Source organism: Pyrenophora tritici-repentis, chromosome 3, assembly GCF_003171515.1.
Source record: "Pyrenophora tritici-repentis strain M4 chromosome 3, whole genome shotgun sequence".
Lineage (NCBI taxonomy): Eukaryota > Fungi > Ascomycota > Dothideomycetes > Pleosporales > Pleosporaceae > Pyrenophora > Pyrenophora tritici-repentis.
The window spans coordinates 2,359,842-2,381,376 of NC_089392.1; the positions used below are offsets into that span (position 1 = coordinate 2,359,842).

The 21,535-nt window shown below is 48.9% G+C and overlaps 10 protein-coding genes across 10 annotated transcripts; 5 read left to right on the forward strand and 5 right to left on the reverse strand.

The window, feature by feature from the left end:
- Window positions 1–849: 849 nt before the first annotated feature.
- Window positions 850–1,150, forward strand: PtrM4_082650 (uncharacterized protein; the record flags this gene model as incomplete). Its single annotated transcript, XM_001940398.1, has 3 exons — window positions 850–954; window positions 1,014–1,047; window positions 1,110–1,150. The coding sequence occupies 3 exons, from the start codon at window positions 850–852 to the stop codon at window positions 1,148–1,150; spliced, it is 180 nt and encodes a 59-aa protein (XP_001940433.1).
- A 351-nt stretch (window positions 1,151–1,501) lies between these two features.
- Window positions 1,502–2,430, reverse strand: PtrM4_082660 (uncharacterized protein; the record flags this gene model as incomplete). The annotated part of the gene is made up of 2 exons (XM_001940397.2): window positions 1,502–2,089; window positions 2,143–2,430. The coding sequence occupies 2 exons, from the start codon at window positions 2,428–2,430 to the stop codon at window positions 1,502–1,504; spliced, it is 876 nt and encodes a 291-aa protein (XP_001940432.1).
- Window positions 2,431–3,119: 689 nt separating this feature from the next.
- PtrM4_082670 (uncharacterized protein) lies at window positions 3,120–4,187 on the reverse strand (the record flags this gene model as incomplete). The annotated part of the gene is made up of 1 exon (XM_001940396.1): window positions 3,120–4,187. The coding sequence occupies one exon, from the start codon at window positions 4,185–4,187 to the stop codon at window positions 3,120–3,122; it is 1,068 nt and encodes a 355-aa protein (XP_001940431.1).
- A 678-nt stretch (window positions 4,188–4,865) lies between these two features.
- PtrM4_082680 (CysJ, Sulfite reductase, alpha subunit (flavoprotein)) lies at window positions 4,866–8,311 on the reverse strand (the record flags this gene model as incomplete). The annotated part of the gene is made up of 5 exons (XM_001940395.2): window positions 4,866–6,784; window positions 6,834–7,110; window positions 7,157–7,745; window positions 7,797–7,954; window positions 8,006–8,311. The coding sequence occupies 5 exons, from the start codon at window positions 8,309–8,311 to the stop codon at window positions 4,866–4,868; spliced, it is 3,249 nt and encodes a 1,082-aa protein (XP_001940430.1).
- A 1,474-nt stretch (window positions 8,312–9,785) lies between these two features.
- Window positions 9,786–10,436, forward strand: PtrM4_082690 (uncharacterized protein; the record flags this gene model as incomplete). The annotated part of the gene is made up of 1 exon (XM_001940394.2): window positions 9,786–10,436. One exon carries the CDS (start codon window positions 9,786–9,788, stop codon window positions 10,434–10,436), a length of 651 nt encoding a protein of 216 aa, XP_001940429.2.
- Window positions 10,437–12,705: 2,269 nt separating this feature from the next.
- On the forward strand, window positions 12,706–13,718 carry PtrM4_082700 (uncharacterized protein; the record flags this gene model as incomplete). Its single annotated transcript, XM_066106543.1, has 2 exons — window positions 12,706–12,936; window positions 12,990–13,718. 2 exons carry the CDS (start codon window positions 12,706–12,708, stop codon window positions 13,716–13,718), a joined length of 960 nt encoding a protein of 319 aa, XP_065963481.1.
- A 215-nt stretch (window positions 13,719–13,933) lies between these two features.
- On the forward strand, window positions 13,934–14,137 carry PtrM4_082710 (uncharacterized protein; the record flags this gene model as incomplete). Its single annotated transcript, XM_066106544.1, has 1 exon — window positions 13,934–14,137. One exon carries the CDS (start codon window positions 13,934–13,936, stop codon window positions 14,135–14,137), a length of 204 nt encoding a protein of 67 aa, XP_065963482.1.
- Window positions 14,138–16,849: 2,712 nt separating this feature from the next.
- Window positions 16,850–17,314, reverse strand: PtrM4_082720 (uncharacterized protein; the record flags this gene model as incomplete). The annotated part of the gene is made up of 2 exons (XM_001940392.2): window positions 16,850–16,933; window positions 17,003–17,314. The coding sequence occupies 2 exons, from the start codon at window positions 17,312–17,314 to the stop codon at window positions 16,850–16,852; spliced, it is 396 nt and encodes a 131-aa protein (XP_001940427.2).
- A 1,283-nt stretch (window positions 17,315–18,597) lies between these two features.
- PtrM4_082730 (uncharacterized protein) lies at window positions 18,598–20,439 on the forward strand (the record flags this gene model as incomplete). The annotated part of the gene is made up of 2 exons (XM_066106545.1): window positions 18,598–18,640; window positions 18,698–20,439. 2 exons carry the CDS (start codon window positions 18,598–18,600, stop codon window positions 20,437–20,439), a joined length of 1,785 nt encoding a protein of 594 aa, XP_065963483.1.
- Window positions 20,440–20,550: 111 nt separating this feature from the next.
- PtrM4_082740 (uncharacterized protein) lies at window positions 20,551–20,931 on the reverse strand (the record flags this gene model as incomplete). Its single annotated transcript, XM_001938934.1, has 1 exon — window positions 20,551–20,931. One exon carries the CDS (start codon window positions 20,929–20,931, stop codon window positions 20,551–20,553), a length of 381 nt encoding a protein of 126 aa, XP_001938969.1.
- Window positions 20,932–21,535: the final 604 nt, after the last annotated feature.

The window sequence follows — 21,535 nt, forward strand, 5'->3', positions numbered from 1 at the left end:
AAGGACATGCAATCCATGTATAGCGCAAGATGAGAAGTAAGCAGAACCACTTTGGAAAGTAATGCTTAGAACATGTCTAGACTGCTAGCTCTTCGATCGAAGAGCGAGCATTGACATCTAATTTGGGGGGTCAATGAACGTTTAGACAAATTGTAGAACTAAGAGGCGGTGCACCACAACTAACACCTGAAACGACCAACTTTAAGAAAGGCCTACAAAAACAGTCAGCTTTCACAGTACTTACCACTCGTACTCCTGGAAATATGGGTCTAGGAAACAGATCGAGCGCAGGATCGTATCTGACATATGGGGAGCTATTCCATAGCGCACTAGACGCAGACTTGTCAACAATCAATCGATCGACATGATTGATTCCTATATAGGTTAAAGAATTACTTCATTAGGTAGCCTTTAGCCTAGATAGGAATCAATCATGCCGATCTGATTGATTGTTGACAAGTCTGACTAGACGGGTCGCTGCGCACTACATAAAGCTGACGCCTATAGACGAAGCCTATAAGCGCTGTGCTGAACGGGGCTGAGCTTTATACCATGTTCCCTCCTTGCTGGGATATTAGAGCTCACTGACGATGGGTGATGCCTGGTAAATCTACCCTATTCGGATGTGCTATGAAAAAGTTCAAGCCACGGCGGATGCCGTTAATTCGTGTCCGTATCGTTGAATCAGAGGCGCAAGACTCCCTTCGGTAGAATCGCACTAAGAAACTGATTATAAGAACACTGGAGGCTGTCGTCGTTTTAGAAGCATATCAAACACTCTATTACTTCTTTATCACTACGAAATCTACACAATACCCTCATCCCCGTCAAATAAACACTCATTCCACAATGAAGGCGACTTTTTACTTTGCAGCAGTGGCCTTTTTCGCCCCATCTGTGCTCGGCCACTGTATTGTGACTGGCAATAACAGTGCCTGCAAGATAACCTACGCCGTAAGTAGCCTTGATCGTCAATGGAAGATCTGGACATTGTACTAAAACTACCCTGATAGTGCGATAATGGGACTTTGCCTCCACGAATTTGCGGTAAGTACCTACCGAATTAAAGGTGTTCGTATACTGGGTCGCTAACAGAACTGTGATTATAGACCTGATCGAAAATGGAGGTACTACCTACTGTTGCAACTAAGTTCCGCACAAAAGGTTCCTCGAGTTTGATGCCTGAAGGAGGACAGGAGAGAGAACACAGAGTGGTGGATACAGGTTCTACAGCGAAGCATTCGGCAAAAACATAGGAGACCATCTCTATAACTAAACAGCTTACTTGTATTACTGCGCTGTTATTCGTGTGAGAGGGCTTGTGCAACTAATGCTCCTTTATGGTACGCTTCGGATGCATCCGTATGTTGGTACCAGTAGGCTCTACTGCAATACTCTAAAACTCTTTCTTGGATAGAGGTTTTATCTGTGATCATGTTTCTAGACTACCAATTTAATATCTGCGCTACCATTGGATAGTCAAAAACTCTTTCAAAACTCGTCAGATGCGCGTCTCGTTGCTACGACCATCGGTGATGCGTGTTACCACATGTCCGAGCTCTGAAACAGACCCAGAAGCATGGAGCTCGTGCACTTGACTTTCCTGTCCGGGAAGCTGTTGTACATTTTGTCCATCAAGATTATATTGGTAAACCTCTTTACTGGGTGGTCTCGGAAGGTCACTGTATGGCGGCGCGATAGCCCTAGCCTGCCTTCGCCATCGCATTGCTTTTGCGATGAAAATACCCATCGCTATCACTGTGATAGCTCCAAGTACTGCACCAACTCCGATCCCAGCTTTTGCACCAGTAGAAAGACCATTGTTCCCAACAGGTATGGTCGAGTTATGAGTGCTCGATGAAGACATGGATGATCCCTGACTTGTAGCAGTTGGCATTGAGTCGCTAGGAGAACTTGAGAGAACCGTAGTGGTGGGTAACGGATCGCCGAATCGAGCCGCAACGGTGTATCTCGTGATATTCCGGCCATCAGCGCAACAGTTTTTGGTAGGTCCGCAGCACCAAATTAAGGACTCAGCAGTCCCATCACAGGGCTGTACACGTATATCAATGCTTCTTTGCTCTTCGTCCTACTTGGTGTAAGTATTTGCTTTCATATATGGGGTAACTCAAAAAGATTTACCTCTGTTGAGCATATCTCCTGACACCCGCCCTCCGTCCAATCCTGCTTGGTACATGACTCACGCCAGAAGTTTGTGTCTACCGTATTCCTGCACAGTCCATTTGGTAGACACTCGTCCCATGACGCGCAGCAGATTGTGCTGAGGGGATTGGAAGGGTCGATGCTGCAGGGTACGTAATTGTTGTTTGGATTCTCCGTGCCATTGCGCCAAAAGCAGCCTGATGCTGCGCATTGCAGAAATACGATGCTAGAAAAACAAAGTAACAGGGGGATTCGACAAGACATCATAGTAATACAAGGTTGAAAAAGACAGGAAAGAGGACACAGTACATTATATAGCTCTCCCAAAGTGTACATGAGCTTACCACCGTTTCATCGCTTGGGGGCCAGCCAATGGGCCCATTTGGGGTGCACAAAGGCCAGCGTTGGCACAACGGTCACCAAAAGAGCACGTTCTAACTTAACCAGGCCCAGCTGAACTTGCGCAGTGAGCGAGAGCTGCCAAGCTACTCAGCCCTGTATCAGGACAATCAGTATGGACGTTGGTTGGCGAGAGCGGTTACACGCAAAGATTTAGCTCGCGGTAAGAATACGCCCCAGCCAAAACTGGAATGATAACCCCCTGATCAGCTCAGTGTCTCTAATGATATTCAATAAGGCGCAGCGACGACCGTATAAGTTGCCACCCGGCGGCTCGACGTTCAACGCGACTCGCTAAGATGTTTTGTATGTGTCAACAGCAAAATAATCGAACACCCTCGTGTCAACCAAATTTAGCTATATCGGTAGCGATATCGTGACCACCAGCTGATGCGCAAGTCAACACGGCCTTGTTGTTATGTAAAGTGCTGTAACGTGGCTGCCTTGCGCGATGTGGGTACGCATCATCGGAATCTTGCTAGTTAAGCACAGCGACCCAAGAGTATTCCACGATGCTGACAATAAATTTCTACATCCCACTCCTAGACCTTTAAATCTCAAGTACAAATCGTTCTTGCGCCATTTCCACTAAGACTCCACTTGGTCTTGTTGGCAGTGCAAGGACTCTCCCTAACGGTCGTTCCATCAACCCTCAGCGCAATCGCAATATCCTTGCTATTTGCAAACTCTGTCCGCGCCGCCAATCTCACCTCACCACCACCGCTCACAGTTCCAGCCTTGATGTTGACATTGTAGCAGTTTTCGATGAGAATGGCATTGTTGCCCGTGTTCGCGACGTCGATGGTGCCGATTTGCGCACCGCCAGAGGCGGACACGCAAAAGATGCCACGACCACCACCGCGCGCCTTGACACGATCGACGAAAATATTGGTGTTGTATGCGCCGTTCAACTTTCCGGCCTCATTGGCGAAGCGGAGGGCGGCGTAGCCGGTACCTGAACCACAATTGTCACAGTCTACCGAGCCGACCTTTGCATTGGTGACCTTTTGAAGCAACAGGCCGCATTCGCCAACGTTCTTGCCAATCACGGAGCCGATGGTGAGTTGGTCAATGTTCCACGTCTCGATACAGTGCGATGAGCCGCCTACGCAGGTGACGGTACCGATTTGCACGTTTGTGTTTGCTGCACGGTCGCGATCAAAGCGAATTCCGATTCCGTCTTTGAGGTTGAAGTTGATGGTGCCTAGAGTGAGGTCCTTTGTGCCGGAGAAACGAAGTCCAAAATACGCAGAACCTGCCATGGTGAGGTAAGGGATCTTGACACCAGATTGGTTCGTAACCTCGATGTTGCCAGATGCGGACTTCGTCGCGACAGTAATGGTACCACAGCCCTCGAATGTCTTGCCACTCGTGATGGTCAAGGTGTTGGCACCGATGTTACCGGAAGCCATGACCGAAACGCGTTGACCACTGCTGATTCCGTTGATGGCAGTCTGGATGGCTAGGCGGTAGTCAGAGCCAGTATAGAGTGTGGTGGATCCTTTGGTGGCAGTATAACTGCTCCCCGAGCCAGTCACTTTCGCGTCGGGAGTACCAGAACCGCATTGCGCAGAGACCAAAGAGGCAAGTGCCAGCACGGCAGTGAGGCCAGCGATTTGAACCATGGCCGAGAATTGCTAATGGTGAAATCGAGAGAAAGAACGATAGCCGTGGGATATGATCAGACGGACATGCCACGGCTTTTCTTCTTTCTCCTTGGGGTCCTCCAAGCCTCATATATGGCTATTCTCCACCACCTGATGCTCATATAAAGTTTGGAATATATTATCCTAGCAAGTGTCAACAGAATTGGATACGATTTGCTGGCTTATCGGGCGCAGCTCTCCCGCGAATATGGTGTTTTCGGTATTCCGTCAACACCATGTTTTGTTATCCACCAATGATAAAGTAGACCCCACAGCGGATCTATGTGTTAGTGTCCACGACGCTAACGTTTCATGCCAAGCATCTTGAGATTGTCCCTTCTCGGCAGAACGACATCCTGAATGCCGATTTGTAGGGCCAATTCGCTCTGGAAAAATGCGGTGAGAACCGTAGATTATTCCAGACGATTTCCTATTCGTGTATGCGAATATTAACCTCACTAACCTCGCTATATCTGAGACCGCAACTTTATTTTCACAATCAAGATGATCGTCTGGGGTACATATCCGTGCATCAACAGCCATTGGCAATGAACAATTGTTTCTACCCCTCACGTCTTGGCATACAATTTCTCCGCCCATTACCAGTGTATCCATCCTGCCACCAAGTCGCACAGCACGCGGAGTTTGTTTACGAACTCACTCAAACACATCGCTGACATACCTATCCTCCTTGACCTTCTCTAGCCACTTCTGGGCATCATCTTCCGTCTTACCTGGAAATGTGTCCATGTAGATCTTCATGCAGATCTCTGCAGTGCTCTTCGCCAATTTACTTGCACTGCCACAGATGAAGATCTTGGCACCGTGTTCTCCAAACAACTGGGCCAACTCCTTGCGCTCATCCCACATACGATCAGGCACGCGTTGGGCCTTCTGTCCCTCAGGCGCGACTTTGGAGAAGCATCCGCGCACACTAACGACGCCATCTGCTTCCCATTGCGCCAGTTCGTCCGCGTAGATGAAATCCTTTTCGTGGTGGCGGCAGCCAAAGTACAGGATTGCTGGGCCAACGGTGGCATTGCGGGCCTTCTTGATAACCGCTCGCTCTTGGATGAAGCCGCGCATGGGGGCTAGACCAGAACCCGCGCAGATCATGATGATAGGTACTGTGGGATCCAGTGGCAGATGGAAGTTTACGTTCGTTGGGCGTGTAAAGCAACGGACCTTTTCACCAGGCTCTTGTCTAGCAAGGTATGTAGATGCGGCGCCGCGGAACTGACGGCCACCTCCACTCCATGCGGCTTCTTCGTGTACATCATACGTCAATGAGGCTGTCAGGCGCTGCGTGTTGGTGCCATCGGGCTTCTGTGTGAATTCGATGTTGGCGATCGGTGAGGACGAGATGCTGTATTGACGGGGTGAGAGGGGCTTTAGCGAGTCGAGATAAGTAGCAAAGTCGAGCTGGCAGTCTGGGTAGTCCTCAAGGATGTCCAGGATGCTGTAACGCTTTGAGATGACATCTCTTTTGTACACCTCATCTGTTGCGAGCTCCAACAACTTGCCCCGCTTGTTTTCGGATGTCGCTTCTGCGAGCGTTTCGAGTTGCTTCTGCGAAATGGGTGTGCTCAACTCCACACGCGTCATGAGCAGGTCAAAGACGGATATGGGCGAATCGGTAGCGATGAAGCTCTTGTTGGTTCCAGTAACGATAATGTTGTCGTCGGGCGCGAGATCGAAGCGTTTCATGATACGCCTCACATTCGTGATGCTGTTTAGCGGTAAAATAACCATATAGTCGCCGGATCGGTACGATGTCCCAGCGGGAAGTTCGATCTCCATATGCTTCTTTGCAAGGCCAACCTCACCACAGCCCAAGTCTTTGTTGACCTTGACTTCTCCGTAGCCAATGTCGCTACCACCGAGATACGTCGCGAACTTTGGGGGTGTTATCGCAACCTGAACCTGTCCACCAAGAACTTCAACAGTCGTACCGCTCGATTTGCGGAGATCATTCCACATCTGCTCGGACCATTTCTCCCAAGGACCCATAATGTCTTCTTTCACATTGACAAGGCCGGTCTCGGTGAACCTCTTTGCACCCATTTTCTCGAACAAATCGTCTGTCAGCTTTGGGATCCGATGGTAAGTGTGAGTCCAGTCGCTGTTGCCGACACCAAAGATGGCGTATTGCACACCTTCAAGTTGCTTGGAGTTCGCATTGCCCTCCAACCATGCAGTGAACTTCTTGGCATTGTCGGCTGGCTTCCCCTCATAGGAGGGCTCAATGATGACTATCGGCTGGTCCTTCGGAATATGTTCAGTGGCAGAGTCTAAGCTGGCTATGTTGGCTTTGAAACCGAAGCGAGATGCATTCGTCTCAAGGTCTTCCGCGTAAGACTTGCATGTACCTGCATTTGAGCCGTACAGTACAGTGATTGGTTTCGCATCCCGGGCGGGGGTCTGCTCTCCATTACTTGGATTGGATTTCTCCGCGCCTGCTTTTTGGGAGGGAACATTTTGCCCCACCCCGCCTAGGCCGGCCATAGTTCGGCCAGGTCGCCTGCGAACTTTGATCTTCAGGTCCTTGGGCTTCTGCGTTATGGTAACGGAGACGTCTAGAAGGCAATAAGCATTACTGCAGTTGAAGGGCGTACATATACTCACGGAGCTGATAAGCAGGATCTGCCAACTCGACCTGGAACTTCTGTATTATGAGAGCGACGACCATTATCATCTCTTGCTCAGCAAAGGTTCTACCGATACAGGCTCGCATTCCGTCTCCGAAGGCCTTCCAGGCGTTTGGAGGCAGGCTCTCCCACCCACCGTTGAGGAACCTGTCCGGTCGAAACACTTCAGCATCTTCGCCCCAAACCTTTGGGTCGTGATGTAGTCCACGAAGATTCATGAGAACGTGGTCCTCGGGCTGTACCTGATATTTACCCTTGTGCGTATTAGTCTGATAGTATCACAAAAGAGATTAAACTTACGGCAATCTTCGTTGGCTTCAAAGAATGCTTCGTAGTAAGTGCAATAGGGCCAAGGAACCTCAAAGCCTCATATATAGCGAACTTGATATAGACAAGCTGCGAGATGTGCTTCGCCTCCAGGGGACCGTCGCCAAGAACCTCATCAACTTCGGCCTGGGCTTTGAGATACGTTTCTGGATTCTTGAGCAAGTGGTAGAACAGGAACCCTAAAGTTCCGCTTGTAGTCTCATGGCCCGCGACCAGAAACGTCACCATGTTGTATCGGACGAGCTCATTAGACATTTTCTCACCAGTCTCTTTGTCAACTCCTTCCAACATAGGATTGAGAAGATCCTTGGCATCTGGTTGCGGGTGTGCGATGCGATCGGCGATGATGTGGTCACATAAATCATGCATCTTCTTCACGTTCTCCTGGCGATTAGCTTCAGCAAAGACGCGCAGTTTGTTCTCAATCGCTGTGCGGCTGCTTCGTTTTCCAGATTCCATCAAAACTTCAACCATCTGGTCAATGAATGGGTTCGCATGGTCAGAGTAGAAGTTGTTGAATCGATATCCGAATGCGCATAAGCCGATCATATCAAACGTAAGTCTATGTATGTCAGCGAGACACAGATGGATGCAAGTGCCTAACATGGTGTACCGTGTGAAGTCGTCGCTACACAGTATTTCGTGCTCTGGACCAAACCGATCCCATCGAAGCAACATTTGTGTCGCGATATCCATCATATCATCGAACATCTTGCGGATGCCCATTGGGCCAAACACCGGCATGAGCAAACGATGCGCCACGCCCCAAGCCTAGCAATGTGTTCAATACAGCGATATACCGCATTTACGGTTTCAGCTCACCTTCTCCCCAGGGTAGGCTGTGAATAGCCCATTGCCAGTCAGAGCGCGAACCTCCTCGAGCGTTGCATTTATGGGCTTCTCGAACCGTTCCGCATCACAGACATCGTTTATCGTGTCGTATGAGGAAACAACAACGACCTTGCCCTTACGACCTGGTAGATCGAGCTGATAAATCTCGCCATATATGTCCGCAAGCCGTTGGAAGGAGCTTGGCACATTGGTCGGGTCTATCTCCGAGAGGTTGCCGATGAACAGTGAGGGTGGAGGCTGAGGGATTGGAACGGATTCTGTTGTTTGTGAAGCCATGGTTGTAGTTACGAAAGCGACGAGTATATCTGAAGCGATGGTTTGCTTGGTTATCGCTGCGAAGCGAAGATGATGGACAAGCTGAGTGCAGGCAACTCGCACACGAAGAGAAGAGGCGCCGTTCTTGTACTCGGAAAGCAGCTGTCCCAGCAGCCTAGAGTTGTGGACGGCTCAAAGCTCCCCATGATCGAGCCTTGCCATATACTTCTGCCTGCTTGCTTACTCGGCAGGGGCAGGAAGACATCGAAGGATGCAGATGTAACCAATAGGATGCGCGTTGATGTTAGGCTATTTTGACTAGAGCTTTTGCGTGTTCAGCTGCGGGCGGCTGTGTCAGCCTCACGACAGGCTAACTTACCAACTGCAGAGCTAGCAAAGGCGTCCGAGAACCGAAACTCTTTCGTACGAGGAGCGACTATGAGATCACCCGATGACGCCGTAATCGCCATGCACGATTGCTTTCATGCGCGCTGCGCGTACTAGTTATCCGCCAGGCGGCCCGAAGCGCGCGTGGACAAATGAAGCGCACGATCTGCATCATGTCACAGCATGCGCTGTGGATACTGACGGAGTTTGAATGGCTGACTCAACCACTTTCAAGATGCATAGTCCGAATTACTGGTATCGTACAATGGTCTCGAGTTTAGTAAGTTGAGTGGTGCAGAGAAGAGCTAAATAAGGATGCTGGTTGCGGGGTCACATTCGGAGAAGGACGTCATGTCGCAGAATGCACGCCAATGAGATACAAGTACATACTGCATACCCTGACTGGACGGCAACAGTAAGTTAACGTGAATCTCAGCTCGGGGACGCTCCACAATCATCCATCCATCCGTTGGGTGGCTGAAGCAGCGCGCTCGGCCGAACATCGGGTCAACTACCTAACTAAGTACTAATCATCTTAGGCTTAGTGAGATGTTGGACCTCGGGATATGTTCATCTTTATTGAGAAGCTGGCACTATTAGTAGTAGTATGACTACCTAATAGAGCGCTCTCTAAGGCACAACGGTAGTGGTGGTACGACTCGTATTGTATTGACTAAGGAGCTATTCACACGTTCGTAGATCCGTGTTGCGTGCAGCTGCGTCCAAGCTCCCCGCTAGGACCCACCTGCACGTGTCACCAATCATGTGACTACTCCTCCGCTTGATACCACCAAGTCACTTACGGACTGTATTCTCAACAATCTTCAAATTTGAGGCGCTTGGTAGATCCAACTACTCAATCCCTGTGAGAACGGTCGTCGCACTCCGCGGCGCCTTTGAAGAAGACAAGCGATAACACCTGAACGGATATTCGTAGACTGTGTCTTCCATGCACCGTTAAGCCAGCCGGTGGACCCACGCCGTTCTGTGAGTCGCGCGACAAAAGATGTGTGACATGGCCACTTTGTGATCTATAGTCTGCGTAGCTGAGGATCAGTTTGCCGTAGTAACTAGTAACAAAGGTTAAATTCGCAGTCTGAAGCTTTCCATGGCCCACTCGTCTCAATTGGCGAGCCTTGCATCCTCGCATACGAACAACCAGGTCAGACCGAGCGATGAACTCTTTCACTCGATTTACGAATTCGGTTTCAATACCTGGGCGCAATTGTATATCGCCGCCAGCACCAATCCCAGATTGCCTCTAAGTTATCTGTCGCCTCAAGAAGCTTTTCCACAACACCCATCTTTTCCAGCTACGGTACTTGTGCAATACAATGAATTTGAGGCTTTCGTTGCCGCATCATCGATCTGGGGGTTGGAGATGTCTGCTTGCAGCTACGGGTTGCCGTCGTTCGAGCGTCCTATATCCATTGGCATTACGACGAAAACCCCGATACCGCTCTCAGTTTCAGACGTTCCTCAGGACGATCTCAACTATAGTTCGTGGTTCGTTAGTGATGACAACTACCTTCTTGTCCTCATCCTAGCATGTACATACATCCTCTCAGCTCGATGGGCTGAACTCATTCCTACAACCTGTTCCGTCGAGTACACCACTACCATTACGGCACATAGTGACGCCGTGAATGACAAGAGAATCGACCACGAAGATCTTAACACTGTCTGCATAGACATCGACTACGCAGATCAAGATGAGGTACGATGGTGGTCTGCTATTCTGTCGCCGGGTCAAGGCTGACAAGCAATGATGCGTTCGGCACAAGCTACCTTCCTGTCACCCTGGTCCACAGATTTCCAGTCAAGTTTGCAGTTCCAACTGTCGCTTCCGTTACAGTCGAGTGCTACGCCCACAGTTCCAACATCCTCGACGGCGTATGAGTATCTTACCAGATTCTGCACTCGTCGCAACATCATCGATCAGAGTCATGCAGCACTGGCGGCTGCTCTCTTACTCCCATCCATGAAAAGTGGTCGAGCCTTGCAGCTACCAGCTCCAAAGTTAAGCAAACCGAAGCTTTCGCAGGAGCTTGGAGAGGGCAGTACACAGTTCAGTCAGGCACGTCCAATCCACTGTCCGGACAGACTTCTCACGTTGAGTTGTAACATCCGGGAAATCTGCGCCGCACTCCTAAGTGCATTTATGAGGCAGAGATAGAGTGCAACACTGTCACGCCGTGGCTCCAGGGCACATTGTCTGCCATCAACACCTTAGCTAAGAAAGACGCCTGCATTATCGGGCGTATGTGCATGGAACGAAAGCCTGAAGTTGCGTACCTCTGGCTTGGTGCCACAATTCTGGACTTGCAAGACCGTCTTCTACTGGATGTTCATCGTGGGCAGATTCCGTTTGACCCAAAGAGTGCTGCCTGGACAGGGACGCTGCAGTCGTTTATACAGCAACCAGTCGGTAACCCTCTTGTCATACATGGGCAGCTTAACGCGTTTGCGTAAAACGTTTTAGCTTAAAACGTTTTAAAACGCTTTAACAGCTTAAACTGTTCACGCGTTTAAGAAAATCCTTAAACGCGTGAACGATTTAAAAACGCTATAAGAGGCTTGGCGCCAAGCACCCCACCTTTGCATCTCAAAAACTCTGCAACCACTCCCCACTAACCTGAAATCTCAACAAATCCATTATCTATAGCATCTATTATCGTTATGTCATCGAATACCTTGTCAGCAAGTGCGATATCAACGCCACCGTCGCGAAGACCCGCAACGCCGCCACACTTTGACGCTGTTATACGAACCGAAACTGTCTGTAACACCAGCAATGCAAAGCGCCAGCGTTTGAAAAAGCAGTATGTGTGCAAACGCTGTCGCTCATGGTTTAGCAGTCACCGAGTAAACTCTATCCACCATGTTCTAGCATATCATACAACGTCAGAGTCTTCTCAGCCCTCGCAAACTTCTTCTTCGTCGTCGCAACCAGCTATCACTTCAGTGTTTAGGACTGTCTCTGATCAGACAATTATCCGCAACGCCTTCAATGAACAAGGGTATCGCGATGCGCTTGTCGGTCTTCTGACTCGACGTCGAATAGCCTTTTCATCAATCGAATGGTCTGAAATGAGGGATCTAGCGCTTGCTTGCAATCCATTTATTGAAGACCAGCTTATCACAAGTCGACGTACAGCCGTACGTCTTATCGCCTCGAATTATCAGCTTTATAAAGGCCATGTAATTAAAGGCAGCTTATCGACGGCTGTGAGTCCTATCCACATATCAACAGATCTCTGGACATCACCGTTCCGTTCATCTCTCCTTGCTGTATGCGCACAGTGGGTCGATCACGAATATAAGCTTCAGAAGGCTCTTTTAGGACTGCCAGAATGTCGTTACAGCCACTCTGGAGAACAGCAAGCACACTTACTTCTTCAAACCCTCGAGGAATATGGGATACAGTCTAGAGTTGGCTGGCATACGGGTGATAACGCAACATCTAACGATACCTGTTTGGAGCATCTTGAAACCCTCCTTCGAACTAAGCACAACGTAAGCATGGCTTTTAATATAAAAATCGGCCTTCGCTGCTTAAGTTACGCGATGGTGCTAATATTAACAAGGTTAAATTTACTGCTAAAGAGCGCCGTATCCGATGTATCGGTCATATTATCAATTTATCCTTGCAGGCATTCCTGCTTGCATCCTCTAAGGAGGCTCTTACCGCTGCTCTCGACGCCGTAACGGATGTTATGGGGGAAGAGCTTCTCGCAGAGTTTTCAAGCGTTCTTACTTCTCGACAGAGAAACCCTAGAGCCCAAGCCCAAGCTGTTCCACAAACCTCACAGAGACAAAGGTTGTCTCGCCGAAGACGCAGCGTTGATAGCCATGGGTCTGTTGATGAGGACTTTTGTGGTATTGAGAACATCTCTACACTACGCAAATTACATCAACTATGTGTCTGGCTGCGCAACTCAAGTATACATGCAGCAGAGTGGGATCGCAAGGTAGGCCTCCGCTTAGGGATTGACAATCAGACTCGGTGGTCTTCATGGTACTCAGTTATGGATCGGGCTATTAAGAAGATGGCTGCAATTAAGGTCTTTATGCACGATAACGAGAAACACCTTAACGAGATCCGTCTTACTTCTGACGACTGGGATATACTACAAAAAGCACATACATTTTTACAACCATTTGCATCAGCAACGCTATACGCGGAGGGAGATAAATCGTCTATCTCTCAATCTCTTTTGATTATGGACTCTCTTTTAGTCCACTATGAGCAGCAAAAGGTAAGCATTAACGTGTTATCCGAACTTTAAGTCTTCGGTTAACAGCTTTATAGATACATTACTCTAAAGATGAAAATGAGGACCTTCGCATGGTTCGATCGATCGAGATGGGCTGGTTCGTACTTGAGAAGTACTACAACATGACTGATCAGGTTCCGGTGTACGCTTCCGCTATTCTTCTAAATCCCGCAAGTAGAGCAGCATATCTCAAGAAGAACTGGCCAGCCGAATGGTACGAACCAGCTATTAACGCTGCTCAAAACTTTTGGGTGAATGAGTTTAAGGACGCTTTGCCTTTAGCTAGCCCTACAGCTTCTCAACAAATGGCTCCTCCTTTAAAGCAACGCGGTGCCGTTCTCGATCAGATTCTACAACAGATGTCAGTTGCGGCGGCAGATCAATCAAACAGCGACGATCTTAAAATTTTCGCAGAAAGTCCAGTAATACAAATCGACTGTAGCCCTCTTGAATGGTGGTGCCGATCGGAGCAACGGCAGCGCTACCCTAGGCTAAGCAACATGGCTATCTCTATTCTTTCTATCGCTGCAGAGTCGTCCGAGCCAGAGAGAACATTCTCAGGTGCAAGAAGAACCTGTTCATGGGATCGGTCGAGGCTCACTTGCGACAACATTGAGAAGATCGAGTGCATTGGCAGTTGGCTTAGGGAAGGCCACATAAAACCGTGTTCTCTCAACGGAATGGGTCTACCAATGGAACCAGAGCAAGATGACGAAGCAGAGATGATAAGGGATGAGGTAGAGGAGATTCTAGAATGGACATAACCCGGTCTTGGCATGATGTATCTTATATCGTTTTTATATCGTTTATATCGTTAAACGCTTTAACGTTATAAGGATTTTTGCTTAAACGCGTTAACGTTTTAAGGTTTGCCAAAACGATTTAAAAACGATTTGCCCATGTATGCCTCTTATGGTACAAGGTCAGATAAGGCGCGCAGACGAGTGTCAATTGCTTTTCCTTTCCAGGTCCGATCGCCATGTTCGCCATCCGATTTGTCAATGGAAGCCATTTGGAGCAACGGCTGTCGAAGATGTTGATATTGAAGTTCGGAACCATGGCGACTGCGGGCATCATCAGCTTCAATATCAAGGTATCCGATCGAATGAGCCAAGCCACAACTTACAATTCATCCTACTACACCACCCTTTCGCGGCGGAGAACCGGTGACAGTCTCCTATGAAGCGCTTAACCGGGATCGCGAGGAGATATCCGAGAACGCAGCGCGCAATATTCTAGGGTGGCTCCGTTCCGATGGATGGGCACGTCACGAAAAGGAGATACCACAACACCCTTGGTTCGACATGAGCGACTCAGAAGAGGAAGAAGAGGGAGAAGATCAGCCCGCTTCCGAGAAGAGTCGAAAAAATATGTCCGCGGTGATATCATAGCTTGATGGCCATCAAACCCCCGCCCATTGAGAGATGATAAGAATACTATGATGGAACTGTGTCGATGGGATGCTAAGTCGGGCTCCTTCAGTTATATGGAAGTGCCAAGCCTTAGTCATGTGACACAGTGCAGCGGCAGCTCCTCCTGCGGTTATCATCAGCGCTTTGTGGAAACCTGTAGCGAAACAGTTCATTGAATCAATATATCTAGAGTGATTGTATATCAATTCTTATAGAAGTCCTTGAGCTATTAAGAAAGTAAGCAGAGTGGTAAGAGCAAATGCCTAACCCGCACAAAGGACAAAGGCTCTCTATGAGCCCTTAGAGCTTTTGCATAAAACTTTACGATACGTTTATCTCCTTGGCCTTATCTTGGAACTTCACTGGTAGCAGCCATACATGCCTATCTCTTCCGGGGCTTCATACGAACAAGCAACCCTGACTGCTTTGCGAACCAGTACGTACGAACCTCCCAAGTTGGCTTTTCTGAAGCCCACTCCAGGTCAAAGTCCCGTATCACTTGCGGTATCAGTTTCCCCGTCTCCACAATAGAGATGTTTTCTCCAATACAACTCCTCGTTCCTGTACCAAACTATTGAATCACCGAGTTAGCTCTTTCCCCACAATTTCAAACAACAAACCCGCATCGTCTCATAGCAAAGCAAAGCTTACAGTCAAGAGATAACGATCCATGGATTTGATCGTCTCCACATCCTTGTTCAACCAGCGTTCAGGGCGGAACTCATCCGTATCGGCGCCGAAGATGTTGGTATCACGATGGATGACAGACGCATTGATACCAACAATGGTACCGGCGGGTATGTGCTTGTCACATAGTTTTGTTCCACCGGCGGGCACGACTCTCTCCAGAGGGTATGTATGTATGTATGTAATCCATTAGCGTCCTTTATCAGTCAGAGACTATGTAGGACGGTGGCAGATGCCATTCTAGCTATTTTTATCTCTCCTTTGATGTTCGTTGGTTATGTTTGACTAATGTAGTTTAGGCATGTCCTAGCTATTACAGGGGAGGAGAGAAAGTAAAACCCTATTATAGCTGCCTGTTTTTCCTTCTCTTCAACCTATCTCTTTTTGCAACGCTTTCCTCGTGTTCCTAAGTCTGAAAAAACCTCAAAGGGGAAAAAGCCATGGGATCTTGAACGAGGCGTAGGGTTGTAACAAGCTTAGCGTAGTGTTTGTAGTCGTAGCAGTGCGTGGCTCGGGTGTACTGCGGCTATAACCTGTCGCTTAGGTTTGCAGGGGTAGGTGAAAATTTGCGAGTTGGAGTAAGCCGTTCGATATTTTTTGGTAAAGCCACAAGTGGCGGTGAGAGGAGAAGGATTCGAACCTTCGACCTCTACTACACTGCAAATTTGGAGTGCGGTAAAGGAATACCAGGCGCTTTACCACTGCGCCATCCCCCCCTCTCCAGAGGGTAGGCGACGCCGGGATGCATGCGCATGGCTTCTTTCATACAAGCTTGGCTGACGGCACGCTTTGGTTAGAAGTTATCCACATCTATCGTGTTTTCCCGCCATTGGCTTACAGGTATACGAGTTGCAAACTCTCAGCGTATGTTATTGTGGGTGAGAGCTTGTCCGTAGCATCGCCAATCTCTTTCCGGAGACTCTCATATGTCTCCCTGTTCTGCAACAAGTAGTAAAATGTAGCTCGTAGGGAGATTGCTGTTGTGTCGCTTCCAGCAAGGCTATACAGAACAAATTAGTCAGCTTTAATGGCGAGTTGGTTTTTTTCTTAGCACAATCACAGGTTAATCATCAAATGGCTGATGACGTCTCGTTGGCTCATCCCATATCCAGATTTCTGTCTCTGTTGCTGCAGATACGAAAGGAAATTCCCTCTAGATGTTTTAGAAGATTCGCTCTCTTATTCTTTGAGACTATCTATGATCATCTTGTCTGCCAATTAGTCTTGGATCTTACAGTCAAAGCGCCCACGAGATGTAGTCAAATGGTATGCGTACCTGTGTAATTATTGGCAGCGGGTCTCCGACGCCACTTGTCACTTTCGCCAGTATGCTTCTGAAAGTAAGATTGCCAAGTAAGAACTCGTGCAGCCATTGTATCTGACCAGCAAGACCTCCGTAGACGATCCAAGCGTCAATGCCGGCAATAACGTCATGTACATCCTTCCGTTCCTCCATGAAACCGTACGGTAGCGCCGACTGAATGCTATAGCCCCAACAACGTCGAATGCGTACCATTGTAACCAGGTACCAAGGTCCACAACCTGTCCCTGTAGATCTCTCATAACTTTTGAGAAGATTGTGGTGCATGGATCCACCAAGTATTCAAGACTTCGTATAGAAGTCATAGAATACTTTTGCATTACCGAGCGCTTCAGACTTTGATATTCCTGGGGGTTTGTAGTCAAAAACATATTGTCTACGAATTCATTATCGAAGTCACACTGGTAACATGGTATAGTCGACCTTACAGCGAGGCACCTCCCCAAAACTACCGCATCCAAAAGTCCTCAAATGATTACATTGACGCAGCAAATTTGTGATCGAAGAGAACCCCTAGACTGTTGTCGAAGACAAGCGTCCACAGGGGGTAGAATGAGGACTACATGAACGATTGTTAGCCTCTGCACTTTCGATTAAAGCCCCCGTCTTAAAAACTGAGCTTCCTAACCTTGTTAAACTTGCTGTTGATGCCATAGGTGCTTGCAATCCCTCTGGGATCCGAGATATCGATGACATTTGACGCCGTTCGAACGATCGCACCGTATTTCTTATGAAGTTCTCGATAAGACTCGTGGACATTTCCGTCACGTACGGATACAATGCGCCAGAAGCCGCTCAACTTTGCGACCCAGGGACCGGGTTTTTGACGCAAGTGTGGCTGATAAGCTTTGAGGACCGACTTCAGCAACTGATCCGCGATTGGGGCCAGGGAAACAGCAACGAGAAGTAGATATTCGCCTTGAAGCGTATTGTGTGTCATCTTGATTGGATATTGGCTGGTCCAGAACTAGGCTCAAAGATGGTAGAACTTTTTCCCCGATTGAAAGACAAACAATCGCTAAGTGTGCGATGAACAATGCCGTGGTGCGCCAACAAGCATTTGAATTATAAGACGATAGACGGGATAGTAGATATGTGCGGCAGTTTAATTGTAACACTTTCTTGATTAGGTCTCACCAATCGACGCACGACCCCTCTCAAGCAGACTTGCTATCAGTCAGGTAACTCAGTTCGAACTGACTGAACTGACTGCCAAGACTCAGTTCAGTCAGTCAGTTCTTGAGGCAGCTGGACGTCAGTCCAGTCAGTTCAGAAGCCTCCAGACTGACTGAACTGACTGACGTTAGACTGACGTTAGCTGTTTTTAAAGCAGTATTTTAGAGTTGTGAAAGCCACATTTAGTGCGGCTTCGAAGCCGCGCTAGTCCTAGATATAAAGACACTAATCCTATATAAGTTAAAGCATCTAGCTTTAAGCTAATTAGAGTTTGCGGAAATGCGCTACCCGGTGCGCACCTAGTAAGCCTTTCGCGTCGCGTCGCGTCGCGTCTGCTATACACACGACGCTAGACTACTGTTGCCATAATACTTCTTGGTGTACTTCATGTCTACTCCCTCTAATTCAGGCCTTCGCCGCCTTGTAGAATGCGACAAGCGCAATTCTCCTCTACCATCGCTATCAAACGCGCCTACTGTTGGCGATACTGCGAGCGAGGCCCAGGCTGATGAGCCCTTGGCAGTACAGGCGGACTTCCCCAACGACGGCGACGACGACGACGACGACGACAATTACGACGGGCTTGATTTTAAGCGTGTGCCGTATCTTGAGCGGCGCCAGGTTGAGCGTAATAGTCGCGGTGGGCCAAAAAGCTGGATCTACCGCCACGGCTGGGCCGTCTGGCACCGCAAGTACAAGAAAAACTACTGGCTTTGCCGGTACTGCCATCAACGACGGAAGCAGGAGGCTTGCTACGAGGCTGACAGCACTACAAACGCCGGCCGACACCTCTCAAGCAACAAGCCTGGACACTCACACGGACCTAACGGACCTGTACCAATTGCTAGCCGGGAGGGCAATATTATGGGCGCGCTCGCAAAGTCCCAAGTATATATTATGAGGTCTAAAGGGATAGAAGTATCGCAAGAGGTAGCAAACGAGATAGCAGCAAGCTTTTCAACCTCTCGATTTCAGGACGCGCTGAAGGACTGGGTAGTCGCGGACAACCAGAGCCTTCGCGTAATAGAAACGCCGCAGTTTCGAGCCATGATTGCGGCCGTGAGCCCGCTAGCCGAAGCTCTCCTTTGGCGTAGCCACTAAACGCTCCACGATCATATTATTACTGAGTACAATACATACATACTAGCTGTTGCCAACTACCTTCGCGAAGCCCGGTCGCTTATACACGTGTCATTCGACAACTGGACTTCAACTGGTGGGCAGTATGCTTTTACTGGCCTCTGCGTACATTACCTTAACAGCGAGGGCAAGCTAGTTGACCACCTGCTTGGGTTGCCTGAGCTACACGGGGCGCACACTGGCAATAATATTGCCGCTGCAGCAACAACAATACTTCGGCTATTTGGCGTTGACAACGCGAGGGTTGGGTACTTTGTGCTTGACAACGCAAGTAACAATGATACTGCAGTTGAGTCCTTAGCAGAGGAGTTTGGCTTTATCGCAAGCGAGCGGCGGCTGCGGTGCTGCTGCCATATACTCAACCTAAGCGCACAATTAGTAATTTGGGGCAAAGACCGTAGCGCGTACGAGAATGAAGCCGCACACCTTGAGGAAGAGGAGAAGTACATGGATGAGTGGCGCAAATACGGTCCTGTTGGCGTCCTCTTTGACGTGATTGCGTCTATCTGTACGCCTCAAACTCGACAACTACTAGAGCGCCTACAGTGCGAGGAGGCAGAGTCTCTAGGTGTTACACCCCACATCCGGCAGCTTGTGAAGCCTGTTAAGACACGCTGGAATAGCTATTTCAACACGTTTGTCCGTGCAGCTGAGCTACACGGCCCTATCGATGGCTATATTGAGTGTAAACTTGAGGAGCATAGTGCTGCAACAGCAACCTCACGACGCCGGAAGAATCGTGAGCAGCTCCCTGCTGCCCAGCCACGGTTATATATACGCGAAGGGGGTCTAAGCGGCAAGGACTGGGCGACAATAACAGAATACATTCGACTCCTTGAGCCATTTGCCGAAGCTACACGGCTACTTGAAGGTCGCGGCCGACACGGCCGACACGGCGCTATATGGGAAGTTCTAGTAACGTTTGAGTGGCTTCTTGACCAGCTTGAGGCTCTCAAAGACCGCCTTAAGGATGTAAATTACGAAGATCTAGATGCGCCTGAAGATCATCTTATTACAAACGTTAACCTTGCGCATTGTAAGCTTGCTGAGTACTACGCAAAATTCGATAACGCGCCTGTCTACTACACTGCTACAATACTACACCCGCACTACAAACACCACCTCTCAGCGCTCTGGAAGGTGCCTGACACCCATGTCACTGCCCGTGACGGTGTCCACTATCGCGACGGCTGGCTTGACAATAACCACCGGGCATTCCTGCGTATGTGGCAGGGGCGGAAGGACTCTGCAGCCACTTCAGCTCACACTGTAACGCCGCCGCGTAAGAAGCCCCGGCTAGGGATTTCAACGTCGCGATCAGCTTTTCTACAGTCGTCAATTGAGCAAAGCACACGGCAGTTAGAGGCAAGCCTTGCTGAGGATGAGTATGAGATATGGAAGCGGCAACCAGCGTTAGCTGAGGAGGATTGGCTGTCTCTTAATCCGCTTCTATACTGGGAGTCAGTTGCTGGGCAGTTCCCTATACTCTCAAAGTTCGCTATTGACGTCCTAACAATACCAGCAGCAGCGGCAGACTGTGAGCGGACTTTCAGCGAGCTTGGCGACATGTTAGGCACCCGGAGACTCCATATGAAGCCAGAGCTTATTTCAGCTTTGCAGAGCTTGAAGAGCTGGAAGAGGCTTGGTATACAGCCAACAACTACCTCAGCTTCTGGGCTAGCGCGCACACTATCAGAGGAAGAAATCTCAAAAGTACAGGAGCATTTATCTCAGTTCGACGTCAGGTAACTCAGTTCAGTCAGTCCAGTCAGTCCGCAGGCCGCGGCGACGTCAGTTCAGTCAGTCAGTTTTAGTTTAATTGAAAAGTCTTGGCAGTCAGTCCAGTCCAGTTCAGTGACCTCAGGACGTCAGTTCAGTCAGTCCAGAGAGCTCCGGACTGACTGAACTGACTGATAGCAACTCTGAGAACGATCCGTTGATCTTCTTTGCTATGGGGTTCAGATCGAAGTCTTCGAAGATTGGGCTGTATGGCGCAACCCGACGATACTCGCTATTGCGCAAGAGGTGTTGGCCGTGGAACCACTTTGTAAAGAGCGTTGCCGATATGAACAGTATGACGATGTTAAGGCCTGTAATGACGATCGAAACCACCTCTATGGTCCTCGTTCGCCCTTGACTTAGCGACTGAGACTCTTCCTTCTCATCATTACCGCTAGCTGATCCACCGAGTGCCTCATCTGAGGGTAAGGCATTGTATGTGAAGCTCGAATGGAGAGGCATCCTGGATTGGAGAAGGTAGTTGCTCAGATGTTGCTCCCTGATGGACGTGGGAAGCTGCTGGTCAGCAATTAGGCTACCAGCTTACGAATCGCTTTGTTATCAACTATAGATTACATAGCCTAGCAGTTGTGCCAAAAGCATGAGTATACTAACTTATCTAGGTAGTAAATCAGTTATCGCAGCAGTGAGTTCATGCAGAGGGGAAAGCAAAGGACGGCTCGTGATGTAACATCGTCATTACGCCCCAGCGCTTACGCTGATACAGTAACTCTTCCCGATGTAAGATCAAGATAGTAGATTAAAAATGCAAGGCGTCCAAAGCTTACTTGGCTCGATGTTGTAGAAAGATAAGCATTGTGGTGGCGGTCCGTTGCAATTGGCGAAGCTTAGCTGCAGTAGTGGGTCTGGGGTAGAGTTGTCCTGCCTCATTGAGCTTAAGGTTTGCACCCATCAGCATTTGCTTACAGTAGTATGGTTGCCCTATATTTACGGGAGCAAGACGATGACCTGGCGAATGAGCTGGATAGGTACAGACGGGCGGATATCACGCAAGATTGTGGCTGATATCTTCTGTAGCGATATATATACTAAATTGCAAAGCTTC